This window comes from Podarcis raffonei, chromosome 15 (genome assembly GCF_027172205.1).
Source record: "Podarcis raffonei isolate rPodRaf1 chromosome 15, rPodRaf1.pri, whole genome shotgun sequence".
Classification (NCBI taxonomy): Eukaryota; Metazoa; Chordata; class Lepidosauria; order Squamata; family Lacertidae; genus Podarcis; species Podarcis raffonei.
This window is the reverse complement of record NC_070616.1, coordinates 7,530,218-7,557,052: the sequence shown is the minus strand read 5'-3', so window position 1 is coordinate 7,557,052 and position 26,835 is coordinate 7,530,218. Positions and strand designations below refer to the sequence as shown.

Here is a 26,835-nt window from a genome sequence, read left to right as displayed (position 1 = left end):
TGGCCTCTGCAAGAACAAGAGTCTGAAGCCGCTGGTTCCATCTACTGATCTAGCAAGGCTTTGCTTGGGTTCTTATGAATGGTTTGGAGGCCCACTTGACACCACCCACACAAGTTATTGCAACCTACACTGGTGGCTTCCTGTTTTTAGCCTGGTGTGTCCCTGGCGGATTCTTTCTTCATGGACTTTTCCTCTGCTCCCAAATCTAACCCAATGGCATCTGTGGTGCAGATACCCTCAATTCTTTTCTGTGCGAAAGAAGAGCAGAAAATCATTCAAATGTTGTCAGGCTAAACCAGGTTCTGTTTAGGGAAATAAATGAAGTGGGGGGCTTGGATTTCCCCCTAAGGGCATCCGAGTTTTAAATAAAACATCTAATTGCCATTCCATATTCATGAAGCAGGTTTCTGTCAAAATTACACCTGTCATGAGATGCGTCTGCTTTGTTTTCTTGTGGGGGAAGATTGCTGTTCTCCATTATAGGCAGTTTGTTTGTTTCAGCCTGGCTTTCAATATATTTTGGGGAGAAACATACATATAATTTATGAAAAGCTCCATTGTTGCCATATGTTGTGCTCGTATCTTTGTACAGGAAATGAGTAGCCTTTAATCTGTATAATTACAGTAAAGAGGAAAGAATAGCTTAGTGGCGTAATTATATTTAAACTGAGGAAAATAAGATTAATTTCCTCACCTGTAAGAAATGGAGTAGTCGTGGCAAATCTGAGTCAGTGCTGTATTTATTCTGGGTTTATTTGGAACTACGCAAATGACAGTTAACGGATGGGCTTGCAATTTAAAACACACACTCGTGCGACTTTCCCTTCCATGCGGTTGCAAGCAGAGTTTTGCACGGGCCTGGCAGGGCCCCCAGAGCCAGCCATCATCTCCTCTTATAATCAACATTTACCCAAATTAGTCCACTATGGAGCTCAAGGCCGATCAATGCACTCCAAGACCAATCAATCGGAACAAGGAAAATAGAATTATACAAAATGATGGATCTGTTAAGAACTGCGGTAGGCGACACACAGCCCACAGGCAGGCAAGCAGGCAGGCAGTCCCCAAGACACCCACGATGCCTTGCCAGGATCTGAAATATCCCCACTGTCTCCATTACATTTGTAGTTCATATAGTCATAGAGTTGGAAGGGACCTGGTGGATCATCGAGTCCAACTCCCCACAATGCAGGAATATGCACCCATACAGGGATCAAACCCATGGCCTTGGCGTTATCAGCAGCATGTGAGAAAAGGGACTGTGTGGGCACAATTCCCACCTGACAAACCACAGTTTATCAGACCAAGATAGGAAGATCTGAACTGGACCCATTCTACATGTTAACAACATGCTATAGTTGAAGCATATAGTTGAAGTAGGGACGCAGGTGGCGCTGTGGATTAAACCACAGAGCCTAGGACTTGCCGATCAGAAGGTTGGCGGTTCAAATCCCAGCGACAGGGTGAGCTCCTGTTGCTCGGTCCCAGCTCCTGCCAACCTAGCAGTTCGAAAGCACGCCCAAGTGCAAGTAGATAAATAGGTACTGCTCTGGCGGGAAGGTAAACGGTGTTTCCGTGAGCTGCTTTGGTTCGCCAGAAGCGGCTTAGTCATGCTGGCCACATGACCTGGAAGCTGTACGCCGGCTCCCTCGGCCAATAAAGTAAGATGAGCGCCGCAACCCCAGAGTCGGTCACGACTGGACCTAATGGTCAGGGGTCCCTTTACCTTTATAGTTGAAGCATAGGGCACGCCCATTACCTAGAAATCTTGAACTGAGCAGCACTATAAAAATGGCTTAGAAATGACTGTGCCGAACTGTAAGCCCATCTAGCTCAGTAATGTCTACTCTGACTGGCAGCAGCCTTCCAGGGTATCAGATAGGCAGAGGCCTTTGAAGTAGAATAATGATCAATTTTGAAGACTGTTCATCCTAACAGTGGTCATGGCCACACATGATCCAGCCCATCAAAGAGCAGCAATACACAGAAGAACTGCAACTGAACTTCATAGTGCTTACTTCCGGATGGAAAACACACTGAGGTTTAAACAAAACGACCTTTAACCACCCGAAATGCAAACTTTTAAAGTTTTAAGTAGTAGAGCAAATAATCTTGCAAGGAACTGTTAAAACTGCTAGTGTGAACTAAGATCCCCATCAAAGAAAATGAAAGAGTATTCAGTCACCACTTTTATTATCATTTCCAGGACTCTGGCTTCCTCTCTATGCTAATCTATCACAAACAAAGATGAAAGCCTCATTATCACCTCATTCACTTGCCAAAGCCAGAATAAGCCATCAATTACCCTGGAAGTGTGGCTAGAACATCATCACTTCCTGCTCTGGAAAAGAAAAGAAAAAAGACACCCCCAGTCCCCCCCCCCCACTATAGTACTGGGGTTTCCCCATCACCAGCCACCAGATCCCTTTTACTGGAGATATTTATTAATTTATTAAATTTGTATACCGCCCTTCATCCATAGATCTCAGGGACTGAACCGGCATGCAAAAGCAGATAGTGAGCTAAGGACTCTCTACAAATTCTGACCAACTCTTTCACAGAAACATAAGCTACTTTAAAGCCAAGTCAGACAATCAAGTCTACCCAGCAAGATAATATCTGAATACCTGAACAGAACTCCAGGTTTCAGACAAAAAGGCTGAACGGAGATCCTCTTGCAGGGAACTGTACCAGCACTTGGAACTCATACCTTACTCACAGACTTCCTACCACTCAAAGGTTCCATTTGAGTCTGCAGTGTGAACCAAGTTACAAAGTAAGGGAGTTCTCAGCTCTGATGACTTCTACTACAGTCAACTGGAGCCGGCAAAACAGGGGGCAGAGACTAGACCAGTTGCCCACACTTCCTATTTTTTAAAAATAAATGATTATTAAAGGTAAAGGTAAAGGTACCCCTGCCCATACGGGCCAGTCTTGCCAGACTCTAGGGTTGTGCGCTCATCTCACTCTATAGGCCGGGAGCCAGCGCTGTCCGCAGACACTTCCGGGTCACGTGGCCAGCATGACAAAGCTGCATCTGGCGAGCCAGCGCAGCACACGGAACGCCGTTTACCTTCCCGCCAGTAAGCGGTCCCTATTTATCTACTTGCACCCGGGGGTGCTTTCAAACTGCTAGGTTGGCAGGCGCTGGGACCGAACGACGGGAGCGCACCCCGCCGCGGGGATTCGAACCGCCGACCATGCGATCAGCAAGTCCTAGGCACTGAGGTTTTACCCACAGCGCCACCCGCGTCCCTAAAATGATTATTAGTTTTCCAATATTATTCCAATAATGGTCCCATTATAACAATGGCATTTCATATCCAATTAATACATTGATACAAATTATTCAAATACCAAATTATACATTTTAATTAAAGTGCACCCCATATGCTAGGTTTGATGGCTTCCTAAGTTTTTTCTTTGTCAGCATTCCAAAATCTTAATAATTTCAGTTACATTCAAGTTAAAATTATAACCCTTTATAGAGCAGCTGCAATCTTGATGATTTCTATTCATGTTGTTTCATTAGGTAATTAATAAAGCTTCAAGTTCCATGTATGATGTTATGTCTTTATTTCCTCCAATTGTTGCTGTTACACATCGTGACTTGGGTGGAACTGTCTGGATGCCCACACTTCTATGCAAATTTATTTGTGCAAGCCGTATTTGTCTGAAAAGTGCCACCATAATTTAGAAAGCTCCCTTCCAGGATCACCTTGACTCAATTTCCGCTCACTACAGATGAACAGCCCAACTACTCTTCTTTCTAATCGCATGTGCTCTTAAATTTCCTGGCTCGGCGGCTTCTCTCTGAATGTAATGTGTGTATGCTAAACATACTATATTAAGGCTCCTCTCAGGCAGATCAATTTTTAATGTGGAATTTACAAAGATTGACTCGGGGATGCATTTAAAATTGGAGCATTAGCCGCAGGTGGCCATTTCTGAGACACAACCAAAGCCGTCTGATTATTTAGCGAGCTAGCATTTTGTAAATTTTAAATCTTAGGCAGGGCTATGGGGCCTTCAGCAGCGGGCAGGCACCGGCGCCTAAATATGTTGACTTTTCTGTTGTTTGTGTGTTGTTTGGTTTGTTCTGGTATTAAGCCGGGATGGATGGTTAATTATTTATCTGCCATGTACGATTAGCCGGCTGGATCTCTTTTGCGGCGGTTCTGTTTTGTCTCAAACTGGCTGTCAGGCAGAGTAGCATCAGCATCGGGTAAGGAGGTGGGGGTGCAGCTGGCGTGGAAAGTGATGGGGAAAGAACCCAGATTCATTGGCAAAGTGGTTCTCAAAGAGCAAGGCAGGCCTCTCTCTGGAGGAGGTGCAAGCAGATGCTAGAAGAGGCAGGTCCAGGTCTGAGGAGGTCTCCGCAAGGTGGGCTGTCTCCTACACTGGTTGCCCTCCAGCCACCATTTTAGATTACCCACAGTGTCCCTGAACACCTGGCAGTGTGTCATTCCAAGGCATTCAGTGGTGGCTGGTCCCTAGTGGGGCTGGTGGGGCAGAAGACAGGGCAGCATACAGTAGATATAGGTACTTTCACCCGCCCCCCTTTTTTCTACTGGTACTCCTGTACCATTAAATGCAGCCTGGGATGCAGAAATTAAACAAGTGAAGCTATTCATGCCATGGTTAGATCAATGGTGGGGAAAGCTTCCATCTTGAAGTTCTGCATGTATGCTTAGAACTAAGTCTCAGTGTAATGAAGAAGATGTACTCCTCAAAATAAAGCAGCGTCCATCAACTTTTGTTTTGCATATCAGCCTGCTGCTTAAGCAACAGTAGAGCTTGTGAAAAGAAGTTGGCAATCGTGCTGCATCTAGAAAGATGCAAGTTGACAATCTTGCTACATCTACTGTAGAAAGGTGTAGGACTGCAGCCTAATAAGGCTTAGGGCCGGAAGATCTCAAGGACCACATGAACTTGGGACCCAAGTACTTAAAAGAGAGCCTTCCTCAATACCAACCATCTCAGATGCTACAATTGACAAGTAAGGCCTTGTTGGTGCCTGACTGGCACTGACCCATAACAGGGCCTTTTCAGTGTTGGTTCCTCAGTTCTGGAATGCCTTCCTTAGTGAGGTGTGTCAGTCTCCATCTTAACTTTCAGGGAGAACTGGAAAACATTCCCGTTTACCCAGGCATTTGGCAGCTGAATGATACTGTTCCTAGCAACCCCAAGATCACTGGATGGAATTATGTTTCTAACTGCTTTTAGATGGTATTAACTGTAAATGTTTTTAGAATGTTTTATAATGTTTTTGCTTTGATTTCACTTTTAAAGTGCGCTTCTGTCTGCCATCCTGGGCTCCTTCGAGAGGAAGGGCAGGATATAAATTCAATAAATAAGCGTAACTTGCCCAGGTAACGAGAGCTTCCTACAGGGCGATTCTGTAGCTCCCTGTGCTATCAACAGAAAGGCAAGGTGCTGCCAACCTGGACCCACCTAAGCCTGCAGAACCATCAACTACAGCAAATTTTAGCAAACAGTAGAGCTGCCATGATTGGGCCAAAATGGAAGGGAAAAAAATACACTTCCATGCCACTTTTATGTAAGTTGCTTGGAACTTTCTGCCGACTCTCAGTAATAGTCATGTGAGACCTTGGCATTTGGGACAGTGATAAGATTCAAAGATAACATCATACCAGCAGCAAAAATAGAGAGCCATTTGTCTTTTGAAAGCAATGCTATGGGATGGGATAAGAAGAACAACATCACAATGGCAGTAGAATTATAAATGCTTTTGGAATGTTTGTAAAGGGTGTGCTGGAAAAGCAGGGGCCCCAGATGAGTCATGCCAGTCAATATCTTACGGGGTTCCCCTACATAAATAATGAAATTGACGTAAAGATGGGAAATTCCGCCCTCCTGGCCTAGTTTGCTGGTCAATATAAGATGTGTTCAAATAATCCTTTGATCTCTTTCTACCTGCTGTCTATACAATTCTGCTTAGCCTGCTTTCACCCAGCTGAAGGCTACAAGATCCTGGCCCGCAGTCACAGATAGGTAGCTATGAACTTCATTCCCAAATACTGAGATGCTACAAAACTTAGAAATTCTGTGTCACAACTACACTGGAGGAGGCCAAATGGTCAACTAGAACAGGATAAACACACAGTGTGATTCCTTTGTCTATGCAGTTCTAATGCTATTCTTAACGCCATTCTGAAACTACGTTTTCCAAAGATACTGTGTTGCTATATATTACATTGATTTAAACTACTTTGTGCTCTCCCAAATTCAAAATACCATTAGCTTCCATGTGAAGATAATGATAATGAAGAATTATAACCAATTCCTTGTAAACGTAGAGATTTTATTGCAATCAAGTAGTATAGATGCTTTGCTACATTAATAAAAAAATAAACCAATCTATATGTTTCAGTTACAGACTTAAGCCTGTAGTCTTTTATCATGGTTCACATCCACACAAACATTTAAAGCACATATCTTCTGCCGAAGAATCCCGGGAACTGCAGTCTATTGCCCACAGAGCTACTATTTCCAGCCTCCCTAGGCTAAAGTTTCCCTTGGGAGAAGAAACGAGCTCTAAATGTGTTGGCATGGGTTTGACCATGCTTTTCTCTAGGTCTCAGTTCCTAATGAGCAATTTTTTAAAAAAAGATATTTATTAAGATTTTCAATTTTTTATACGAACAAAAAACAAACAAAAAGATTAAAAAAGACATATAGTTCATGATACAAACTTTTCAATAACATATTTCTCTGACCTCCCCTTCTTGTATTCCCTTTCAAATTATTTGTTCAGCAAATCCTTAACTTAAAGCATTACAGCTTATAATATCACCTTATTTTCTATCCAAACCCTTTTTTTCTTCCATATTCCTTTATATCATTACAGCTAGAAACCACTCAATTTCAATCCAACATCATTCAACATTCCTTAATTTTAGAATATTTCTGTAAGTAGTCCTTAAATTTTTTCCAATCTTCTTCTGCCGACTCTTCTCCCTGGTCACGGATTCTGCTAGTCATTTCTGCCAATCCCATACAGTCGATCAGTTTCATCTGCCATTCTTCCAGAGTGGGTAGATCTTGCGTCTTCCAATACTTTGCGATGAGTATTCTTGCTGCTGTTGTAGCATACATAAAAAAAGTTCTGTCCTTCTTTGGCACCACTTGGCCGGCCATGCCCAAGAGAAAGGCCTCTGGTTTCTTCAAGAAGGTATATTTAAATACCTTTTTCAATTCATTATATATCATTTCCCAGAAAGCCTTAATCCTAGGGCACGTCCACCAAAGGTGAAAGAATGTACCTTCATTTTCCTTACATTTCCAACATTTATTATCGGGCAAATGATAGATTTTTGCAAGCTTGACTGGGGTCATGTACCACCTATATATCATTTTCATAATATTCTCTCTTAAGGCATTACATGCCGTAAATTTAATCCTGGTGGTCCACAACTGTTCCCAGTCAGCAAACATAATATTGTGTCCAACGTCTTGTGCCCACTTAATCATTACAGATTTAACCGTCTCATCCTGAGTATTCCATTTCAGCAGCAAGTTATACATTTTTGACCAAGTCTGTTTTGGATTCTAACAATTCTGTTTCCAATTTAGATTTTTCCACCTGGAAACCAACTTTCTTATCCGAATTGTAAACCCTAATGAGCAATTTTGAACCCTGATTAGAGGACCCATTAACGCTGTTGTATTGGCTGGGAACTGGCAGGGTAAAGACTAACACTGATTGTATTTAACAGGTGTGAGATGGAATAGGGTCTTTCTTTCTGGGGCATTCTGCCCCTGCAAGTTTCTCCCCAAGGAAGCTTGCCTGGTGCCATCTCTGTTATCTCCTTGGCACCAGCTGAGTAATTTTATTCATCCAGGCTTCTCAGAATGTTTATAAAGGTAAAGGTACCCCTGCCCATACGGGCCAGTCTTGACAGACTCTGGGGTTGTGCGCCCATCTCACTCAGGAGGCCGGGGGCCAGCGCTGTCCGGAGACACTTCCGGGTCACGTGGCCAGCGTGACATCGCTGCTCTGGCGAGCCAGAGCTGCACACGGAAACGCCGTTTACCTTCCCGCCAGTAAGCGGTCCCTATTTATCTACTTGCACCTGGAGGTGCTTTTGAACTGCTAGGTTGGCAGGCGCTGGGACCGAGCAACGGGAGCGCACCCCGCCGCGGGGATTCGAACCGCCGACCTTTCGATCGGCAAGCCCTAGGCGCTGAGGCTTTTACCCACAGCGCCACCCGCGTCCCATATTTCATATTTCATATTTCAGAATGTTTAGTATGTTGCAATTTTACACTGTATTAATGTTTCTTAAATAGCATTTCATTCATCCTGCTCCCAAGAAGAGAGGATACCTTTCCCAATAGCAGCATATATATGCTTAAAATAAACAACCTACTGTATTTCTTGCATCAACTAGAACAGGGGTAGAACAGGCCCATGGGCCAGATGCGGCACAATCGCCTTCTCAATCCAGCCCACGGACGGTACGGGAATCAGCATGTTTTTACATGAGTAGAATGTGTGCTTTTATTTAAAATGCATTTCTGGGTTATTTGTGGGGCATAGGAATTCGTTCTTTTCCCCGCAAAATATAGTCCAGCCCACCACATGGTCTGAGGGGTGGTGGATCGGCCCACAGCTGGAAAAGGTTGCTGACCCCCTGAACTAGAATCTTTCTCTTTGCACCATTAAAACAATAAATAAACTAGGGAACAAATAATTAGTTTATTACCTCCAAAGTTCACATGAATACTCAGGTGTGCTAGAAAGCATGGAGCATTAGGATGCACAGTGTCTATGTGTTATTATGATTACTTATCCTCATTTTGTTTCATTCCCATCCCAGTCCTTCATAACTCCCTGTTGACGTTTGGTCCTCTGACCCAAGTTCGAGGGCAAGGCTTCTGTTTCCTCTCTCACGGATTGCAAATTGCAACTGTGCTGGGATTCTCCAATCTTTGGTCCATTTCTGGACCATTTCCTCCAGCCAGCTCCACTTCTTGAAAAACATGTTTTCCATTATAACACATCTTTTGCGTAGATCATTCTCCCTGGGCAGCAGGAAGGACAGGACTTTGCTCCGTGCTGTGCCTTTGTCCTCTTCTACCCTCAACCTCTGCTCCACACTGTGGATTCTGGTTTCGAGCCTGGCCACCAGTTCTGTCAAGTAACCAAGGATGCCCTCCAGCTTCACCAAGGTGCCCGTGACTTTGTCCTGGAAGTTCTTCATGTCCTCCTGAGTGTTCTTCAGGTCATGGCACAATCTCCCCAAATCCAGGGCATATTGGGTGCAAACGGCAGAAGTCATGGTGGAGAGGAGGCAGGCTGAGATGCTTTGAGTGGGGCCAGTCAAGACTGTCTTATTAGATGGAGACTCTGAAGGGTGTTCTCGGGACTGTCGCCCTGACTCCATCCCAACAAGCTCAAAGCTTCTCCAGTTTTCCATCTAGGTCTTAAAGGTAGTTCAAGGGCAGGGGAAATGAAGCTCCGCAGGCCCTGCAATCCCCATGGCTCCTCCTGAAGTCATCCTTGCTAGGCCAGTTGTAGGTCATAAGTGGGCTTGAGCTATGAGATTGTGACCTCAGAGTCAAACCAGCAAATGGCAGAGTTGGTTGCATGACATATGCCAGGCCTGCTGCTTAAATAAAATTGCACAGCACAACCTGACTTTGTCAAACCATACTTGCCCAATTGATCATGTGCAGCTATTTTCTAATCTTCTGATTTTGTGAGTTGTGGAGGTTTATTTCTTACAGGTTGTTGGCCTATTGTTTTTATTTCAGTTTCTACTCCTGATCAGCAAGAATGAGAGCACTGCAACAAGCTTGCTATTGTGCTGTAAAGAGGGAACTTTCTTCTCTAATTCAGGAGTAGATAACATGGTGCTCTTAAAATATTTTGGACTACGACTCCCATCAGCCCCAGACATCAATGGCTAATGGTCAGGGAGGATGAGATTTGTAGTCCAGAAATGATGCTATATTGGTCAACCCTAGTCAGACAATCGCTTTTGGCAGCTGATGGCTACTAGCTACCATGTATTTATTTACAAACATTTATATATTTCCCTTCCTCAAAACTGATTCCAGGACTATTAATGTTTTTGAAAGTACTTATATATTAAACTGGAGTGGGGGAACCAAGCCAACAGAAAAAAAGAGCAGCCAATATTCCATATACTGTATACCTCACTTACTTAGGTGGGGCCTTGCAGTAAGAGTTTTTTTGGGGGGAATCCTTTTGTGTATCAAGGAAAGCAGTAACCTTGCCAGAGAAACCTTGAAAAAAGGCACCTGTATTGAGGAGCCTAGCATGCAAAATTATTTAATTGCTTTAGTCAAGTTAAAAGCCTGACAGTTTAATCGGCTAAAATAATTTCAATAATTTGACAGCACGGTCATTCTTCCCTTCTTAAAAGACATCCCGGCGGCCAAGCCCAAAATGGGAAATGCCTAGAAGTTTTGCCCACCCACATATTAAGTCCTCCACACGTATCCAGCCCTGTATAACTTAGCTAAAGGTTCTCCTCAGAATATTTGTGACTACTGTGTCCTCCTTAATTTTAAAGGTCCCAGGAGAGATAAAGTCTTGTTCTCCCGAGGAGCCTATTTGGCAGCCTAATTCTTCTCCCCGCCACGAATTTCACAAGGCTATAAGCCGAAATGCTTCTTCTTTAGTTTCATCCCATTAGTCCTCCTAATACCCCTGTGGATTGGGCTAAGCAATTCTTCTGCCTTGTTGGTGGGAGAAATGATCATAATGCTGAGGTTTTGCTTCTGCCTGAAAAGGCTTTAATCCCCACAGCTCCATTCTCTGTGAGAGTCAGTCCTTGGCATTTTCAAAAAGTGAACAATGTGATAACTCCCCGCCCCCCATCTCACAGAGCAACATCCAAAACTTCTCCACAACTCGATGGATCTGGGTAGCTACTTTAAAGACATGTTGGCAATGGGGGATAAAGCCCCCACAAAGGATTCTGGGAAAGAGACTGTCATCCAGCTATGAGGAAGTTAAAGCCGGGAGCCTGAACCACTGCCACTCCTCCTAGCCTTGCAGGGACTGTCAGATTTGTTACAGATACAGTGGTACCTCAGGTTAAGTACTTAATTCGTTCCGGAGGTCCGTTCTTAACCTGAAACTGTTCTTAACCTGAAGCACCACTTTAGCTAATGGGGCCTCCTGCTGCCGCCGCGCCACCGGAGCACAATTTCTGTTCTCATCCTGAAGCAAAGTTCTTAACCTGAAGCACTATTTCTGGGTTAGCGGAGTCTGTAACCTGAAGCGTATGTAACCCGAGGTACCACTGTATTATGTAAGGTTCACTCTGGAGCCTTTCTGGATAAAGAGGAGAGTGGGTGGAGGTTTAAATAAATAAACAACTAAAATAAGTTTAGAAGCCTTCTGCACATAGTGTCACATTTACACGAATCTAATGCACCATCAAATCTAATGCACACCTCAATTTTCAAAACCTTAAAACCAAAAACAAGAGGTATTTGCTGCCGAATGCAAATGTGTCATCAAATCTAATGCACACCCTAGTTTTCGTGGCGTAATTTGGCCAAAAAAGGATCACATTACATTCGGGTAAATACAGTATTTTGAAACCAAAAGCGTGACTTTTGATCCAGAAGATCAAAAGAGATTACGAGGCTCTGGGCAGGAAACTGAAGCAATTAAATGCACAAATTGTCATCTCATCTGTCCTCCCAGTTGAACGACGTGGCCCAGGGAGAGAGGGAAAAATAGTGGAAGTGAACAACTGGCTTCGCAAATGGTGTAAACAGGAACGGTTTGGATTCTTAGATCACGGAATGCAGTTTCTTGAAGATGGACTTCTGGCAAGCGATGGGCTGCACCTCACAACGGTTGGGAGGAATGTTTTTGCAAAAAATCTCAGAAACCTCATCAGGAGGGCTTTAAACTGACTAATGTGGGGGAGGGAGACAGTGCTCCTGAAGGTAGGAGTCTATCAATTGATGAAGATGATCATCCAAATGTCATGGACCGAATGGAGCAAACAGCACGCAGACCTAGTGGTGGGAGGAAAAAATCCTTAAATAAGAGACACGGGGGAATGATTAATGGACTTCAATGTCTGTACACTAATGCGCAAAGTATGGGAAATAAACAAGATGAGCTTGAGCTCTTGGTACAGCAAACTAAATATGACATAATAGGCATCACTGAAACCTGGTGGGATAAGTCCCACGATTGGAATGTAATAATGGAGGGATACAATCTATTTCAGAGAAACAGACCAGACAAGAAAGGAGGAGGAGTGGCGTTATATGTCAGGGATGTGTATACCTGTGAAGAGATCCAAGATTTAGAACCTCAAAGCCAAAGTGAGAGAATTTGGGTCAAAATTAAGGGAGAGAAGAATAACAGTGACCTCATTGTGGGAGTTTACTATAGATCCCCAAGCCAAACGGAGGACATAGATGATGCCTTCCTGGAACAGATGGCCAAGCATGCAAAAGGAAGGGAGATAGTAGTAATGGGGGACTTCAATTACCCGGATATTTGTTGGATGTCAAACTCAGCCAAGAGCATAAGGTCAAACAGATTCCTCACTGGCCTTGCAGACAACTTCATTGTCCAGAAAGTGGGAGAAGCAACAAGAGGAACAGCCATTTTAGATCTGGTCCTAACCAATGATGATGACCTGGTTAGTGGGGTAGAAGTGGAAGGATCATTAGGCGCGAGCGATCATGCTCTTCTGAAGTTTACTATACAGCGGAAAGGAGCAGCCAAGCATACTAGGACTCAATTTCTCGACTTTAAGAAAGCCGACTTCATAAAACTTAGGGAAGTGCTGGGTGAGATCCCATGGACAGTAATACTAAAAGGAAAGGGAGTTCATGATGGCTGGGAGTTTGTTAAGAGGGAGATAGTAAAAGCACAACTTCAGGCAATACCAATGAGACGGAAACATGGAAGGTGCCTAAAGAAGCCAGGGTGGCTATCTAAAGAACTTTTAACTGAGTTAAGATTAAAAAAGGATGTGTACAAAAAATGGAAAAGGGGGGAAACCACCAAAGAGGAATTCAAACAAATAGCCAGCATGTGTAGACACAAAGTCAGAAAAGCTAAAGCACAGAATGAACTCAGGCTTGCTAGAGAGGTTAAAAGCAACAAAAAAGGCTTTTATGGGTATGTTCGTAGCAAAAGGAAGAACAAAGAAACAGTGGGGTCACTCAGAGGAGAAGATGGTGAAATGCAAACAGGGGACACAGAAAGGGCTGAACTCCTCAATGCCTTCTTTGCCTCAGTCTTCTCCGATAAAGAAAACAATGCCCGACCTGAAGAATTTGGAGCAAATGATTCAGCAGAGGAAACACAGCCCAGAATAACTAAGGAGATAGTACAAGAATACTTGGCTAGTCTAGATGTATTCAAGTCTCCAGGGCCAGATGAACTGCATCCAAGAGTATTAAAAGAACTGGCAGATGTGATTTCAGAACCACTGGCAGTCATATTTGAGAATTCCTGGAGAACAGGCGAAGTCCCGGCAGACTGGAGGAGGGCAAATGTTGTCCCTATTTTCAAAAAGGGGAAAAGAGAGGACCCAAATAATTACCGCCCAGTCAGTCTGACATCAATACCAGGGAAGATCCTGGAGCAGATCATTAAGCAAACAGTCTGTGAGCACCTAGAAAGGAATGCTGTGATCACCAATAGTCAGCATGGATTTCTGAAAAATAAGTCATGTCAGACTAACCTGATCTCGTTTTTTGACAGAATTACAAGCCTGGTAGATGAAGGGAACGCAGTGGATGCAGCCTACCTTGATTTCAGCAAGGCATTTGACAAGGTGCCCCATGATATTCTTGTAAAGAAGCTGGTAAAATGCGGTCTTGACTATGCTACCACTCAGTGGATTTGTAACTGGCTGACTGACCGAACCCAAAGGGTGCTCATCAATGGTTCCTCTTCATCCTGGAGAAGAGTGGCTAGTGGGGTGCCACAGGGTTCTGTCTTGGGCCCGGTCTTATTCAACATCTTTATCAACGACTTGGATGATGGACTCAAGGGCATCCTGATCAAATTTGCAGATGACACCAAACTGGGAGGGGTGGCTAACACCCCAGAGGACAGGATCACACTTCAAAACGACCTTGACAGATTAGAGAACTGGGCCAAAACAAACAAGATGAATTTTAACAGGGAGAAATGTAAAGTATTGCACTTGGGCAAAAAAAATGAGAGGCACAAATACAAGATGGGTGACACCTGGCTTGAGAGCACTACATGTGAAAAGGATCTAGGAGTCTTGGTTGACCACAAACTTGACATGAGCCAACAGTGTGACGCGGCAGCTAAAAAAGCCAATGCAATTCTGGGCTGCATCAATAGGAGTATAGCATCTAGATCAAGGGAAGTAATAGTGCCACTGTATTCTGCTCTGGTCAGACCTCACCTGGAGTACTGTGTCCAGTTCTGGGCACCACAGTTCAAGAAGGACATTGACAAACTGGAACGTGTCCAGAGGAGGGCAACCAAAATGGTCAAAGGCCTGGAAACGATGCCTTATGAGGAACGGCTAAGGGAGCTGGGCATGTTTAGCCTGGAGAAGAGGAGGTTAAGGGGTGATATGATAGCCATGTTCAAATATATAAAAGGATGTCACATAGAGGAGGGAGAAAGGTTGTTTTCTGCTGCTCCAGAGAAGCGGACACGGAGCAATGGATCCAAACTACAAGAAAGAAGATTCCACCTAAACATTAGGAAGAACTTCCTGACAGTAAGAGCTGTTCGACAGTGGAATTTGCTGCCAAGGAGTGTGGTGGAGTCTCCTTCTTTGGAGGTCTTTAAGCAGAGGCTTGACAACCATATGTCAGGAGTGCTCTGATGGTGTTTCCTGCTTGGCAGGGGGTTGGACTCGATGGCCCTTGTGGTCTCTTCCAACTCTATGATTCTATGATTCTATGATTCTATGATTTCTGAGGAAAGTTTCGCTCTTGGGCAGGGGTTGTTGTGTTTCTTTCTGTTAAAGTGTAAGGTCCTAAATATAGCATCCCGATGGCATCCGCCCTATAAAACAGAAAATGTCCCCTCCCCATGGATCAGCGTATCCATTAGGCTGAGCAAATATTTTCCTGTTCTGTCCTTGTAATTCTATTTTGATTGATCCTTCTACACGCTAAGGGGAAAGTGAGAATGGGGCTCACGCATGGCCAAAATGCCAAGAGGTAAAAAATGTATGTGTTTTCTCACTGCGCTAGGCATGGAATGCTTTTATCTCTGTAGGGGGTGGAATTTTAGACTGCAGAGACCTGGGTTCAAATCATCAGTATTGGTTTCCCCAGTTCTTCTGAAGCTCACTAGTAGAAATCCAGTGGCCCACTGGCCACACAAATAAGGGCTTGAAGCTCACCTATTTTTACTGGCTATTTTAGGCTACATCTGTACCATACTTGTAATGCACTATTGTTCCACTTTAAACTGTCATGGTTTCCCCCAAAGAATCCTGGGAACTGTAGTTAATTAAGGGAGCTGCAAGTTGTGAGGAGACCCCCGTTCTCCTCCCAGAGCTACAATCCTGAGATTTAACAACCAACCCCTCTTCCCAGGAAACTCTGGGAATTACAGCTCTGTGAGGGGAATAGGGGGGTCTCTCTTAGCATCTCTCAGCACCCTTAACTATAGCTCCCAGAACTCTTTGGGACTACCCACGACTATTTAAGTGGTACAAGAGGACTTTCAAGCTACAGAACAGAAATGGCCTTAACTTGCTGCTGCGAAATGACTGGGAATCAGAAAACTTTGGTGCAAATAGCCCAGAAAGCTATTTGCAGATCAGCAGATCCTACCTAATCTATCTTCTGACTGCCTCTGCCGTAGACTGTGGCTGAAAATCCTAATTGTTTCTTAGGAGGACGGTAAACAGGGTGGTACTTCTTCCAGATGAATTAAGCCAGGTAAGAACGGTGTGATCTTGTAAACAGAGACACACTGCGAGTTCAGCTGGAAACCTTTTATACTGACCCAGCTGGAATTCCATCAGGAACGAGGGCAGAAGGTGAAATCAGAAATATAACAAGTTGATAAACTATCTTCTCTCTGTGTTCCATCTCATCTCCAACATGCTGTGTGTATGTGTGTGTCTTAAGAAAACCCATGCCGAAGATTTCCATCCAACCAACCTCATTTTTTGGTAACATTTTTATTTCAGATTACTGCCCCATAGCTGGAGAGAGGACAACTTTATTAGGCATGAGCGACACAGCTGTCTCTTGATGGGGGGGGGGAGTTGTGCTTCTTGACAGTTATAGATATTCCTCTGTGAGATACGGCAGAATATTGGGGGGACGGAAATGAAAAAGATTATATAAAGAAGGTCATACTGAGCAATTTCTAGTAAAGAGTCAAAGAACCATATAATTCAACATTTATATAGACAAGGCTTTGAGGGAGCTGTTAGAAAACATTAAAAACAGACTGGAGAGTTGTTAAGGGTTGTTTTTTTCTTGGTCTAGATCAGTGTTTTTCAAACTTTCCAAATAGGGAATGTTTTCTACACTGAAGTGGTTAGAATGCAGGACTAGGACCTGGGAGACAAGGGTTCAAATCTGCACTCAGCCATGAAACCCACTCTGGCTACTTCTCAGCCTAAGCTACCTTACAGGGTTGCCATGAGGATAAAAGAGAAAGGAGAAGTGTGTATATATATATCACTTTGTGCTCCTTAGATAAAAGGATGGATATAAATGTACTAAGAAATAATAATAAACTGTGCAAACCTAGCCTGTGTACACACCATACATTTAAAGTACATAAAAAGGTAAAGGTAAAGGGACCCCTGACCATTAGGTCCAGTCGTGACCAACTCTGGGGTTGCGGCGCTCATCTCGCTTTATTGGCTGAGGGAGCCGGTGTACAGCTTCCGGGTCCTGTGGCCAGCATGACTAAGCCGCTTCTGATGAACCAGAGCAGCGCACGGAAACGCCGTTTACCTTCCCGCTGGAGCGGTACCTATTTATCTACTTGCACTATGACGTGCTTTCGAACTGGTAGGTTGGCAGGAGCAGGGACCGAGCAATGGGAGCTCACCCCGTCGCGGGGATTCGAACTGCCGACCTTCTGATCGGCAAGTCCTAGGCTCTGTGGTTTAACCCACAGTGCCACCCGTGTCCCATTTAAAGCACATAGCTTCCCCCAAAGAATCCTGAGAACTGTAGTTCACAAACCAGAGAGCTACAATTTTCAGCACCCTTAACAAACTACAGCTCCCAGGATGCTTTGGAGAAGCCATGTGCTTTAAATGTGCGTTAAATCCATGGTGTGTACACAGCTCAAAAAGTTCTGATCTGTGCTTGAACCCCTCCTATAAAACAGTGACAGTCTGGAGGCCCCCCGCTTAGCTTCCACGCTAAGGTTACCTCTCATAAACTGCTGCCAAAAGAGAAAGGAAAAAGAAAAGCCTCCTGACTTTTATTGTCTTCCCATAATTGCTGCTTATTTTACATTTCTGCATTTGCCAAGCCATCCTGCCAGACGAGACAGCAGGTCACAAATTTTGCAATTTGTCTTGTCAAGAGAGGCAAATAACGTCTTTCTGCACGCGCCGAGAAGCTGGGCGGTGTTATCTTCACCCAAACGCTCCATTTTCATGTTCTTTCCCTCCCAGCCCCCCATTTTCTTAGGCTTAAAATAAAGCAGAAAATATGAATAGAACAGAAGACAATCCTTTATTCCTTCTGATTAATTAATACTGAAATGGGGAAGGAGACGTAGTAAAAGAAGAAGAATGAGGGGAGGGAACTATCCCCCCCAAGGCACAGAGCGGTGGAAAAAAATACCTGTGTAATTTCTAAGGTGTTCCTGCTGCGACAGTGTTCAGCGGCCCCTGTGACTTTCCCCCCAATGTCATTTGTCATAATTTGACACTGATAAAGAGTTTCTCCAGAGCCGTGTCTCTTCAAGGCAGTGAACATATCCATATCAAAGCCACTTGTGTTGTCCTTTTTTGGAAACCATTTTCCTCTTGGCCTAGTTTTCCTTTAGATTCTCAAACGGGTATTTGCCTTTATGCCCCCACCCTAAAACTTAGTCTCTCTCCCCCTCACACACACCTTCTTGCATGCACACTCTCACACAAAACTCCACTTTGCTTCTATAGCTGATCGTAATTTCCCCACCGCCAGTCATCAAAAAGACTTTGAAGGGTGGGGGAAATCTAAAGAGGGGTCACCGAACTAGAATGTGTGCTTCCTCTTCAGATTAAATATTGGTGTTCATCAGTCCAGGAGGAATAAAGGTAAAGGTAAAGGGACACCATTAGGTCCAGTCGTGACCAACTCTGGGGTTGCAGCGCTCATCTCGCTTTATTGGCTGAGGGAGCCAGCGTACAGGTCATGTGGCCAGCATGACTAAGCCGCTTCTGGCGAACCAAAGCAGCGCACGGAAACACTGTTTACCTTCCCGCTGGAGCGGTACCTATTTATCTATTTGCACTTTGATGTGCTTTCGAACTGCTAGGTTGACAGGAGCAGGGACTGAGCAACGGGAACTCACCCCGTTGTGGGGATTCGAACCGCTGACCTTCTGATCAGCAAGTCCTAGGCTCCACCCGTGTCCCATTAATATAGCGAAGATGTCTTTGTGGGAGCCACGGTTGCATTTGGAACTGATGGGTGCTCCCTGTTATTATTATCATTATTTGCAAACTTCTTGTTGTTGTTGTTGTTTAGTCGTTTAGTCGTGTCCGACTCTTCGTGACCCCATGGACCAGAGCACGCCAGGCACCTCTGTCCTCCACTACCTCCTGCAGTTTGGTCAAACTCATGCTGGTAACCTCGAAAACACTATCCAACCATCTCGTCCTCTGTCGCCCCCTTCTCCTTGTGCCCTCCATCTTTCCCAGGATAAGTGTCTTCTCCAGGGAGTCTTCTCTTCTCATGAGGTGGCCAAAGTACTGGAGCCTCAGCTTCACGATCTGTCCTTCCAGTGAGCACTCAGGGCTGATTTCCTTAAGAATGGATGCGTTTGATCTTCTTGCAGTCCATGGGACTCTCAAGAGTCTTCTCCAGCACCATAATTCAAAAGCATCAATTCTTCGGCGATCAGCCTTCTTTATGGTCCAGCTCTCACTTCCATACATCACTACTGGGAAAACCATGGCTTTAACTATACGGACCTTTGTTGTCAAGGTGACGTCTCTACTTCTCAAGATGCTATCTAATGTTATTTGGAGACCAAAGAAATAAAGTATAAGGGAAACAAAGAAAGCAGCAAGCCTTTGAAGCAAGCAGGCATAGTGCTCTGTGTGCTAATTTTAATCTTGGAAATGCAGGCGAAAAGAAGCCAGTGCAACTTCTATACACCAGCACTGGTAAGGAGCTGGGTGGCTGGCAGAAAGACACAGCGCAGTGCTGTGATGGCAAAGGAGCATCACATGCAACAAACCTCTGTTGCTGCTGTGCAGGAGTGCACAAATGTCTGTGCCGAAATGTCCACTGCCAAGCACAATGTGTTTTCAGTACTAGAGACCGAGCTGGATTTCGCAGTGGGAACCCTGTTTGCTGGGGTGCCTTCCCATCATTTGGAGCCTAAACTTCAGACCAGACTAAATGGAGCTCTCCAGGATACCTTAGTAGGGGGCAGGTGGAGGGAAAGAGGAAGAAGAAAGAGGAGAAGACGTGACTGTACCAAAACATTCTGCTCTGATTAACCATCCTCTCCTCTGTCAGGCAATTCTGGAAGCCAGCTAGTCTTGACTAGAAAACAACAGCAGATAAGAGTCAAAGTAGAATCCTTTTTTGGGGGGGGGGATGTGTAAGCCTTTCCATAGCCCGGAGCGCCTATACCATTACACCAAGTAACATCATGTCAAACTACCTTGCAGCTCAGCAGAAGCCAATGGCCCTCCTATCAGGTTGTCAAGAGTGAATTATGTGGTCTCTGATACAAAAACACACACACACACACAAAACGTCCACGTTTCAGGGCTGTTTGGCAGAGCCCTGGTTTCACAGCTCAAGTTGCATCTGCTAAATTTGCTCGTGAATTGCAATCTCACAATGCAGCTCTCAATATCAGGAGTATTCTGCATGACGTTTGGAGGGCTGTGATTATAGGCATTGCATTTTAATCCCACCTTTCCTCCTAGGAGTTCAGGATGATGCATATGGTTCGTTCGTTCGTTCGTTCTCTCTCTCTCTCTCTCTCTCTCTCTCTCTCTCTCTCTCTCTGTGTTTTATCTATCCTAACAGCTATCCTGTGAAGTAGATTAGGCCAAGAGATAGTGACAGGCTCAAGGCCACCCAGTGAACTTCACGGCCATAAAGGATTCCAACCTAGGTCTCCAAATGACATGAGGCTATAACCATTACACTACACTGCCTCTCACAGCACTCACAAACACACACAGCAGTACCATTAAGACTAGTTTCAGGACATCAGTCTGGACCACCACAACCTGGAGGTCACAAATAACAGCCAGGAGCAGGTGATAGGGGTGGCACAACAAACAGGCATGCTATTTCTTGGAAGTTTGCTATTTTATACCAAGTCTCCGTCTGAATACATTTCAACCTAAAGGTGTGCTCCAAGTAAGGATTCATTTAACTAAGGTTAACGTCTGCAGCTGTTGTGTACTTTAAATGTATGGTGTAGATGTGCCCCCAAATGCTACTCTAAGACTAAAACACTACTTTGAAACTTCATATATCTGCATCTTATAGGCCTTCAAGATGTGATTGTTCCTTTTCCTGTGAAACAATCCAGATTACCACTGAAAAACCAATACTGCAAATCAGAAGAATAAGCCATGCCAAGCAATCTTGGCTGCTGGGCTTGCTTGCTTGCTCTACATACGACTTAGAAAAGAGCAGATGGGCGTGTATGTGATCTTTGGCTGTGTTGTCATTGGGGTTAGATTTGTTGCTGCTTTTCTGTTTGCACTGGCAATTTAATAAGGGCTTAGTTTTTAAAAAAAATAATAATAATAAAGGCCTTTCACGGTTAAAAATAATGCAGACAGGGCAGATAAAGATACCAGTTAATTAGCACCATGTCACGATTGTAGCTTCCAATATTCCCCAGCCATATGGTCAACTCGATGTACTTCCATATAGCACAGCAGATCCAACAAAGGCTTCATTACCAGACATCAAGTTGAAGAAGCCTCCGGTTATGTGCAAATCAGGAGTGAAACCTCTTATTTCAGAACATTCCTGAGGTCGTGCAATGCTGAACAGCTGTTTAGAAGCTGCCAGGCGACCTTCAGAGAAATAAGCATCTCTCCTTGTCAATATCACAGGGACTAGGATTGCCAGACTTTTCACTATGATAGCGAACTAGGTACTGCCAGCTCCTCAGACTGTATTCGCTGACCTCCCGCAAGCCCCCCTTGTCCCTGCAACTGGGAACACTAAGCATCTGCTTGTATCATGCTAGGGTTTTATTTTATTTTTAATCTGCAACTCTAATTAATAGATCTCTGAGCACTTTGTTGAAGCAAATTCAAAGCAAACCCTTTACAGCAAAAATCTCGACGTTTTGTTTTGTTTTCACACAGTAGCAGTGACCACAAGTAGCATCTGGGGATGGCATTAGAGGGCTAGAAATAGATTTTTCTGAGTGACCGTGTTCATCTGCTGACAGCAGTAATCTGTGAGAGGGATGTCGTGTTCTCAAGCAAGTGACTCGTGATACCACATAAATCCGTAAGGACAAAAATTAGGCGGGGGGGGGGGGGGAATCTGCAACTACGTGGACCTTAGGCTCTGTTCATCCTCAGATTCTCCGGGTGTCTAGTAAACATGCTCAGCGAATTCACTAAAATGCTCTCCTACCCACACAATGTGTGTGTGTTTAAAAAAATCATTACTACCAGGAGAGCTCAGTTGGTAGAACGTGACACTCTTAATTTCAGGGTTGTGGGTTCAAGGCATAAATTGGGCAAAGGACTCCTGCATTACAGGAGGACTAGATGACTAGATGACCCTTGTGGTCCCTTCCAGCTTTGATTCTATGATGTCTCAGGGCGTATACACAACATTGTAAAATGCATGTAAAATGTAAAACAGCATTTTGGCACCTGAGACAAACCACAAAATGCTGCTGCCGTCCCCTGGAACAAGGGAGTGAAGATGTTGGTCAGGAGCAAGGCTCAAGCAAGGCTTTCTCCTCTCACTGCCTCCACATTTAACTCATGGGATTTCAACAAGCTAGCCTTCAAACGCATAAGGTTGAAATTGCACAAGTTAAATGTGCATAAGATGCCCACATTTTTAAACACTCCTTGGGGACACAGCTATTGGTGCAGAGCTCTTCCTACACTTCAGAATTTACCATTACAGCACTGAGGAGCATCTCTCAAGGCTGCCATCTCATTGTCCATAGGTAGGAGTGCAAGTCACTTGTCACACACAGGAGCATAGGAGACTGCTCCATCTCTGCAGAGATGAAGGTTTTGCACAAAGCCAGCTACAGTAAAAAGCCAGGTAAACTCCTGGAGATCAGCAAGAGCAGTGAAACTGCTTGTAGCTCCTTCCACCTTGTCTTCTATGCATTGCCTAACAAGCCAGCAAATGACTCATCCCCAGACCTGAAGCTCTATTTGCAATTCAAAAAGATAAAAGGGAGAGGGGAAAGTCACAGCAGGGAGTTCACAAGCACCTTCTGCATTAGAGGACCTGTGTCAGCGTTTCCCCCCCCCACCTCAGTGGCCCTTTGTAGAATTGGGGGTGGGGTGGAGGGGCTGCAAAAACCAGTATCAGAGGACGGTATTTTTGGTATTAAATGGGCTAATAGTCCTGCAGCTGCAAGCACCATGGAAAAACTCACTTTACTGAGCAAGATTTTAAATTCCTGCTTTACACAGCTAAGCTGGATCAAACTATGGTTAAAAACTCTCTCTCTCTCTCTCTCTCTCTCTCTCTCTCTCTGTGTGTGTGTGTGTGTGTGTGTGTGTGTGTGTGTGTGTAAGAGAGACGTGGGGATTCAGCAATTCAGAAACCTACTCATTTCAACTTAGACCATCAGTATTTGCACTGCCTGTCAATTTTTATTTTATATTGACTGAGAACATTTGACTGCAGCCCTTCTCCTTCCTGGTTGGGCTAGCCACTAGGTTGTGTGGCATGTATCTACAAGAAAGAAAGAAAGAAAGAAAGAAAGAAAGAAAGAAAGAAAGAAAGAAAACATCCTGCAAACAAGTGTGCCACATCCTAAGGCTAAATGAAATCAGCTGACCAGCCTCATCCCACAGTAGGGATTGGGTGGAGGGCATTTGGTTCAGTTCACGTTTAAAGTTCAACATACCCACTTTGCACTTTCTGAAGCAACATAGGAACTTGTCCTTCTCTGAATTTTGCCTTGAAGTTCTCCAGCCAAGTAATATATACAAAAAGGCAAAATTAAGGTAAAGTCCCATAGGTGTACCCGGGGGGGGCATCTCCCCCCACACCGAAATCAAGTAAATCAATAAAAAAAAACTTAACTAAGGCTCTGCCCCTTTTGAATTATGGTGCTGGAGGAGACTCTTGAGAGTCCCATGGACTGCAAGAAGATCAAACCTCTCCATTCTGAAGGAAATCAGCCCTGAGTGCTCACTGGAAGGACAGATTGTGAAGCGGAGGCTCCAGTACTTTGGCCACCTCATGAGAAGAGAAGACTCCCTGGAGAAGACACTGATGCTGGGAAAGATGGAGGGCACAAGGAGAAGGGGACGACAGAGGACGAGATGATTGGACAGTGTTTTCGAGGTTACCAGCATGAGTTTGACCAAACTGCGGGAGGCAGTGGAGGACAGAGGTGCCTGGCGTTCTCTGGTCCATGGGGTCACGAAGAGTCGGACACAACTAAACGACTAAACAACAACAACAAGGCTCTGCCCCGCCCCCGCAACATGAATCCTACCTCCCCTCCTCCCAAATCCTGGTTACACCCATATAAAGCCCTATGTAGGTTGGAGGCAGAATACCAGAAGTATAATCTCACCCCTTATATAACCAATCAATCACTGTGCTTTGCAGAAGAGAGGGCCTTCTGCAGGTACAGTGGTACCTTGGGTTAAGAACTTAATTCATTCTGGAGGTCCATTCTGTTCTTAACCTGAGGTACCACTTTAGCTAAGGGGGCCTCCCGATGCTACCGCGCACGATTTCTGTTCTCATCCTGAAGCAAAGTTCTTAACCCAAGGTACTATTTCTGGGTTAGCAGAGTCTGTAACCTGAAGCGTCTGTAACCTGAAGTGTCTGTAACCCGAGGTACCACTGTACTAGCTTATCAGGAGGTTCATCCCATACAATATAGGAATTGGTCCTTCAGTGTTCTGGCACCTGCCCTTCAGAATACGCTCCCCTTGAATATTAGACAAGGGCCATCTTGGTTGTCCTTGCAACAGGAAGAACTTCCTGTTTCAACAAGTCTTCTAAGAAGAGATCTTTCTCAGTTTACATCTGTCCTGGAATTTCTTTAAAGACTTTAAGAAATATGTTATTGTCTTATCACTTGTTTGCTGCTCTGAGCTCCTTTGAGAGCAGGGGCAGGATAGACATGTAATAAGTTAAACAAATAAAGTGAATTACTGAAAAACACAAGCAAAAATGCATTATATTAGGAAATATTGCTTTACAATATTTGGGATATTGGGGAAAATTTACATTCATATGCTGAATTTTCATGAGGACTTAAAAAAACAGTGCAAACTGATGGGGAAACATGGAAAAGATAGGAAAAATGGTAGAGGGACTTACGGTAAGTATTAATTATATCTGTCTGATGTTCATCAGCTGGTGCAAGCTAGATCATCTAGGCTAGGATGTTTTCAAATATTAAAGAGGTATATAACTGTTTTAAATAAAAAAAATGAACCTTGTTACTGGAAAAACAGCATAGAAATATTAAATCAAATCGAAGAGCTCAACTATTTAGGGAATTCCGTGGCAGCTAGGCACCAAACCACCCTGCACTTTCCACAACTAGCTTTTACTACAAAACTGCGGTTTTTGGAGCTTGACTCCACACAGTAATAGGTTTTGTTTGGACTAAATGCAGTTTAGGGCATTTTCAGACTGGCTCTGACTTGTCCTTAACATCATGGTCACTTGCAGGGCAGTCCCATTCCAGATAATGGCAAGTGAATTTGGGAGCCTGGAGTAGATGCGTGTCAAAAGCAGGGCGGTGGCCGTGGAGTCCATCTCCTTATTGAAAAAAAGGCCACCTTTTTGGAACAGGCGCAGTCAAGTCCATGTCTCGGTAAAGGGACTGGCAAAGTAGCTATTGATTTTTGTGAGAAAGGGACTGCCGCCTGCCAGAGTGCCATTTCCGATACACAAAAGGGTGTCGGGCGCAAATCTCAAGTTGTCAGCCTGAGAGAATTCACCAGCGACTATCGCCCTTCTCTTCCCCATGTTTCCTGGGGAAGAGGGAAGGGTCTAAGGTCACATAAAATGTCATTAATCATTCTTCCCAGATGCCAAGGTCCTCATTGGACAGTTCTATTAATCAGGGGGCTATCAAAAGTACAGCTTGCTTTAGGTCTCCATTGTACGGCTCTGCCGCCTATCGTAGAGGAGATAATCTTATCAGCAACAAGGGTGGGGGGGTTGCCCATTGAGTCGTACGAGAGTGGAAGAATGGGATTTCTTTTCTTTCCATTATTTATTTATTTATCCTCCCGCCTCAGAGGATGAGCTGTTTCTTGTCTTGTCAAACCTGAGGCCTTTTCTTTCAAGAATCAGCTTTCAGAATCCAATTTGTCAAGCCGGACAATCATTTGAGAATCCAGGTTCCTTTTTTAAAAGTGGGGGGGGGGTGAGACTTGGTGACTTTTATTTATTTATTTATTCTTAAAGGCAGGTGGTTTTTAAAAGGTGGCTCAAAAGGGATTTGGAAACAGGCTGAGTGGACCACAACATCAATTAATCTTCAGAGAGCAGAGGCTTTGTGAAGATGGAGTGTCAAAAGGCAAGTTGCTGGGTTTTAGGAGATGGAGAATATCGATGTTTCCCATCATTTTTTTTTTATTTTTTTTATTTTATCCCCCTCCAATGGAGCAAAAAGGGATATTCATCTCAGTTGATGCATCAACTGAGGTAAAAGAAAGCCAATAATGGGTGCCCATGACTTTATTCTTTCAGAGGCAAAAAGTCTGGGGTAAATTTATCCACTGTGCTTTAAGGAAGGAAAAACAGGAGGGCTACCAGAGAGTTATTTGGCAACATGGCTACAATATTACATACCTTGGACTAGGTAGTTCCCACAATTTTTCCTCTACCATGAAGTTATCGTTGTTGGATTCTTTATTCAAAATATGTTATGCCCCGTCTTTCCTTTGTTTACAAAATGCTCAAGGTGTTTAATAGCCTTTCTAAAACAGCAGCAGCAGCAAAAAGCTACTAGGTAGCATTAAGACAAGAAGCTGCTGTGCTCCGTCTTAGCAGGCCTGTCTTATATAGGGGGACACACATGGCGGCAACAAAATGTTGCAGTGTGGAATGTTCCTATTCCCAATCTAACCACTATTTAAGCTTTGTGTAAGCAAATCAGGATGAGTGTTCAACAAACTAGATGTGTGAAGGTAAAAGGCAAGGTAAAGACCCCTGGACAGTTAAGTTCAGTCAAAGGCAACTATAGGGTGCGGCACTCATTTTGCTTCAGGCAGAGGGAGTTAGTGTTTGTCCACAGACAGTTTTCTGGGTCATGTGACCAGTATGACTTCTGGTGCAATGGGACACCGTGATGAGTGCCAGAGTGCACGGAAATGCTGTTTACCTTCCTGCCGCAGCAGTACTTATTTACTTGCACTGGCATGCTTTCAAACTGCTAGGTTGGCAGAAGCTGGGACAGAGCAATGGGAGCTCACCCCGTCTCGGGGATTCGAA

General features: G+C 44.3%; 1 protein-coding gene across 1 annotated transcript; it reads right to left on the bottom strand.

The window, feature by feature from the left end:
- Positions 1–8,703: 8,703 nt before the first annotated feature.
- Positions 8,704–9,558, bottom strand: CCDC182 (coiled-coil domain containing 182). The gene has a single exon (XM_053367581.1). It carries the CDS (start codon positions 9,441–9,443, stop codon positions 8,829–8,831), a length of 615 nt encoding a protein of 204 aa, XP_053223556.1. The 5' UTR covers positions 9,444–9,558; the 3' UTR covers positions 8,704–8,828.
- Between the last annotated feature and the right edge of the window lie 17,277 nt (positions 9,559–26,835).

What these genes read in the sequence shown, in the direction of transcription:
- CCDC182 (XM_053367581.1), bottom strand. Translation starts at nt 9,443, where the DNA reads ATGGAAAACTGGAGAAGCTTTGAGCTTGTTGGGATGGAGTCAGGGCGA.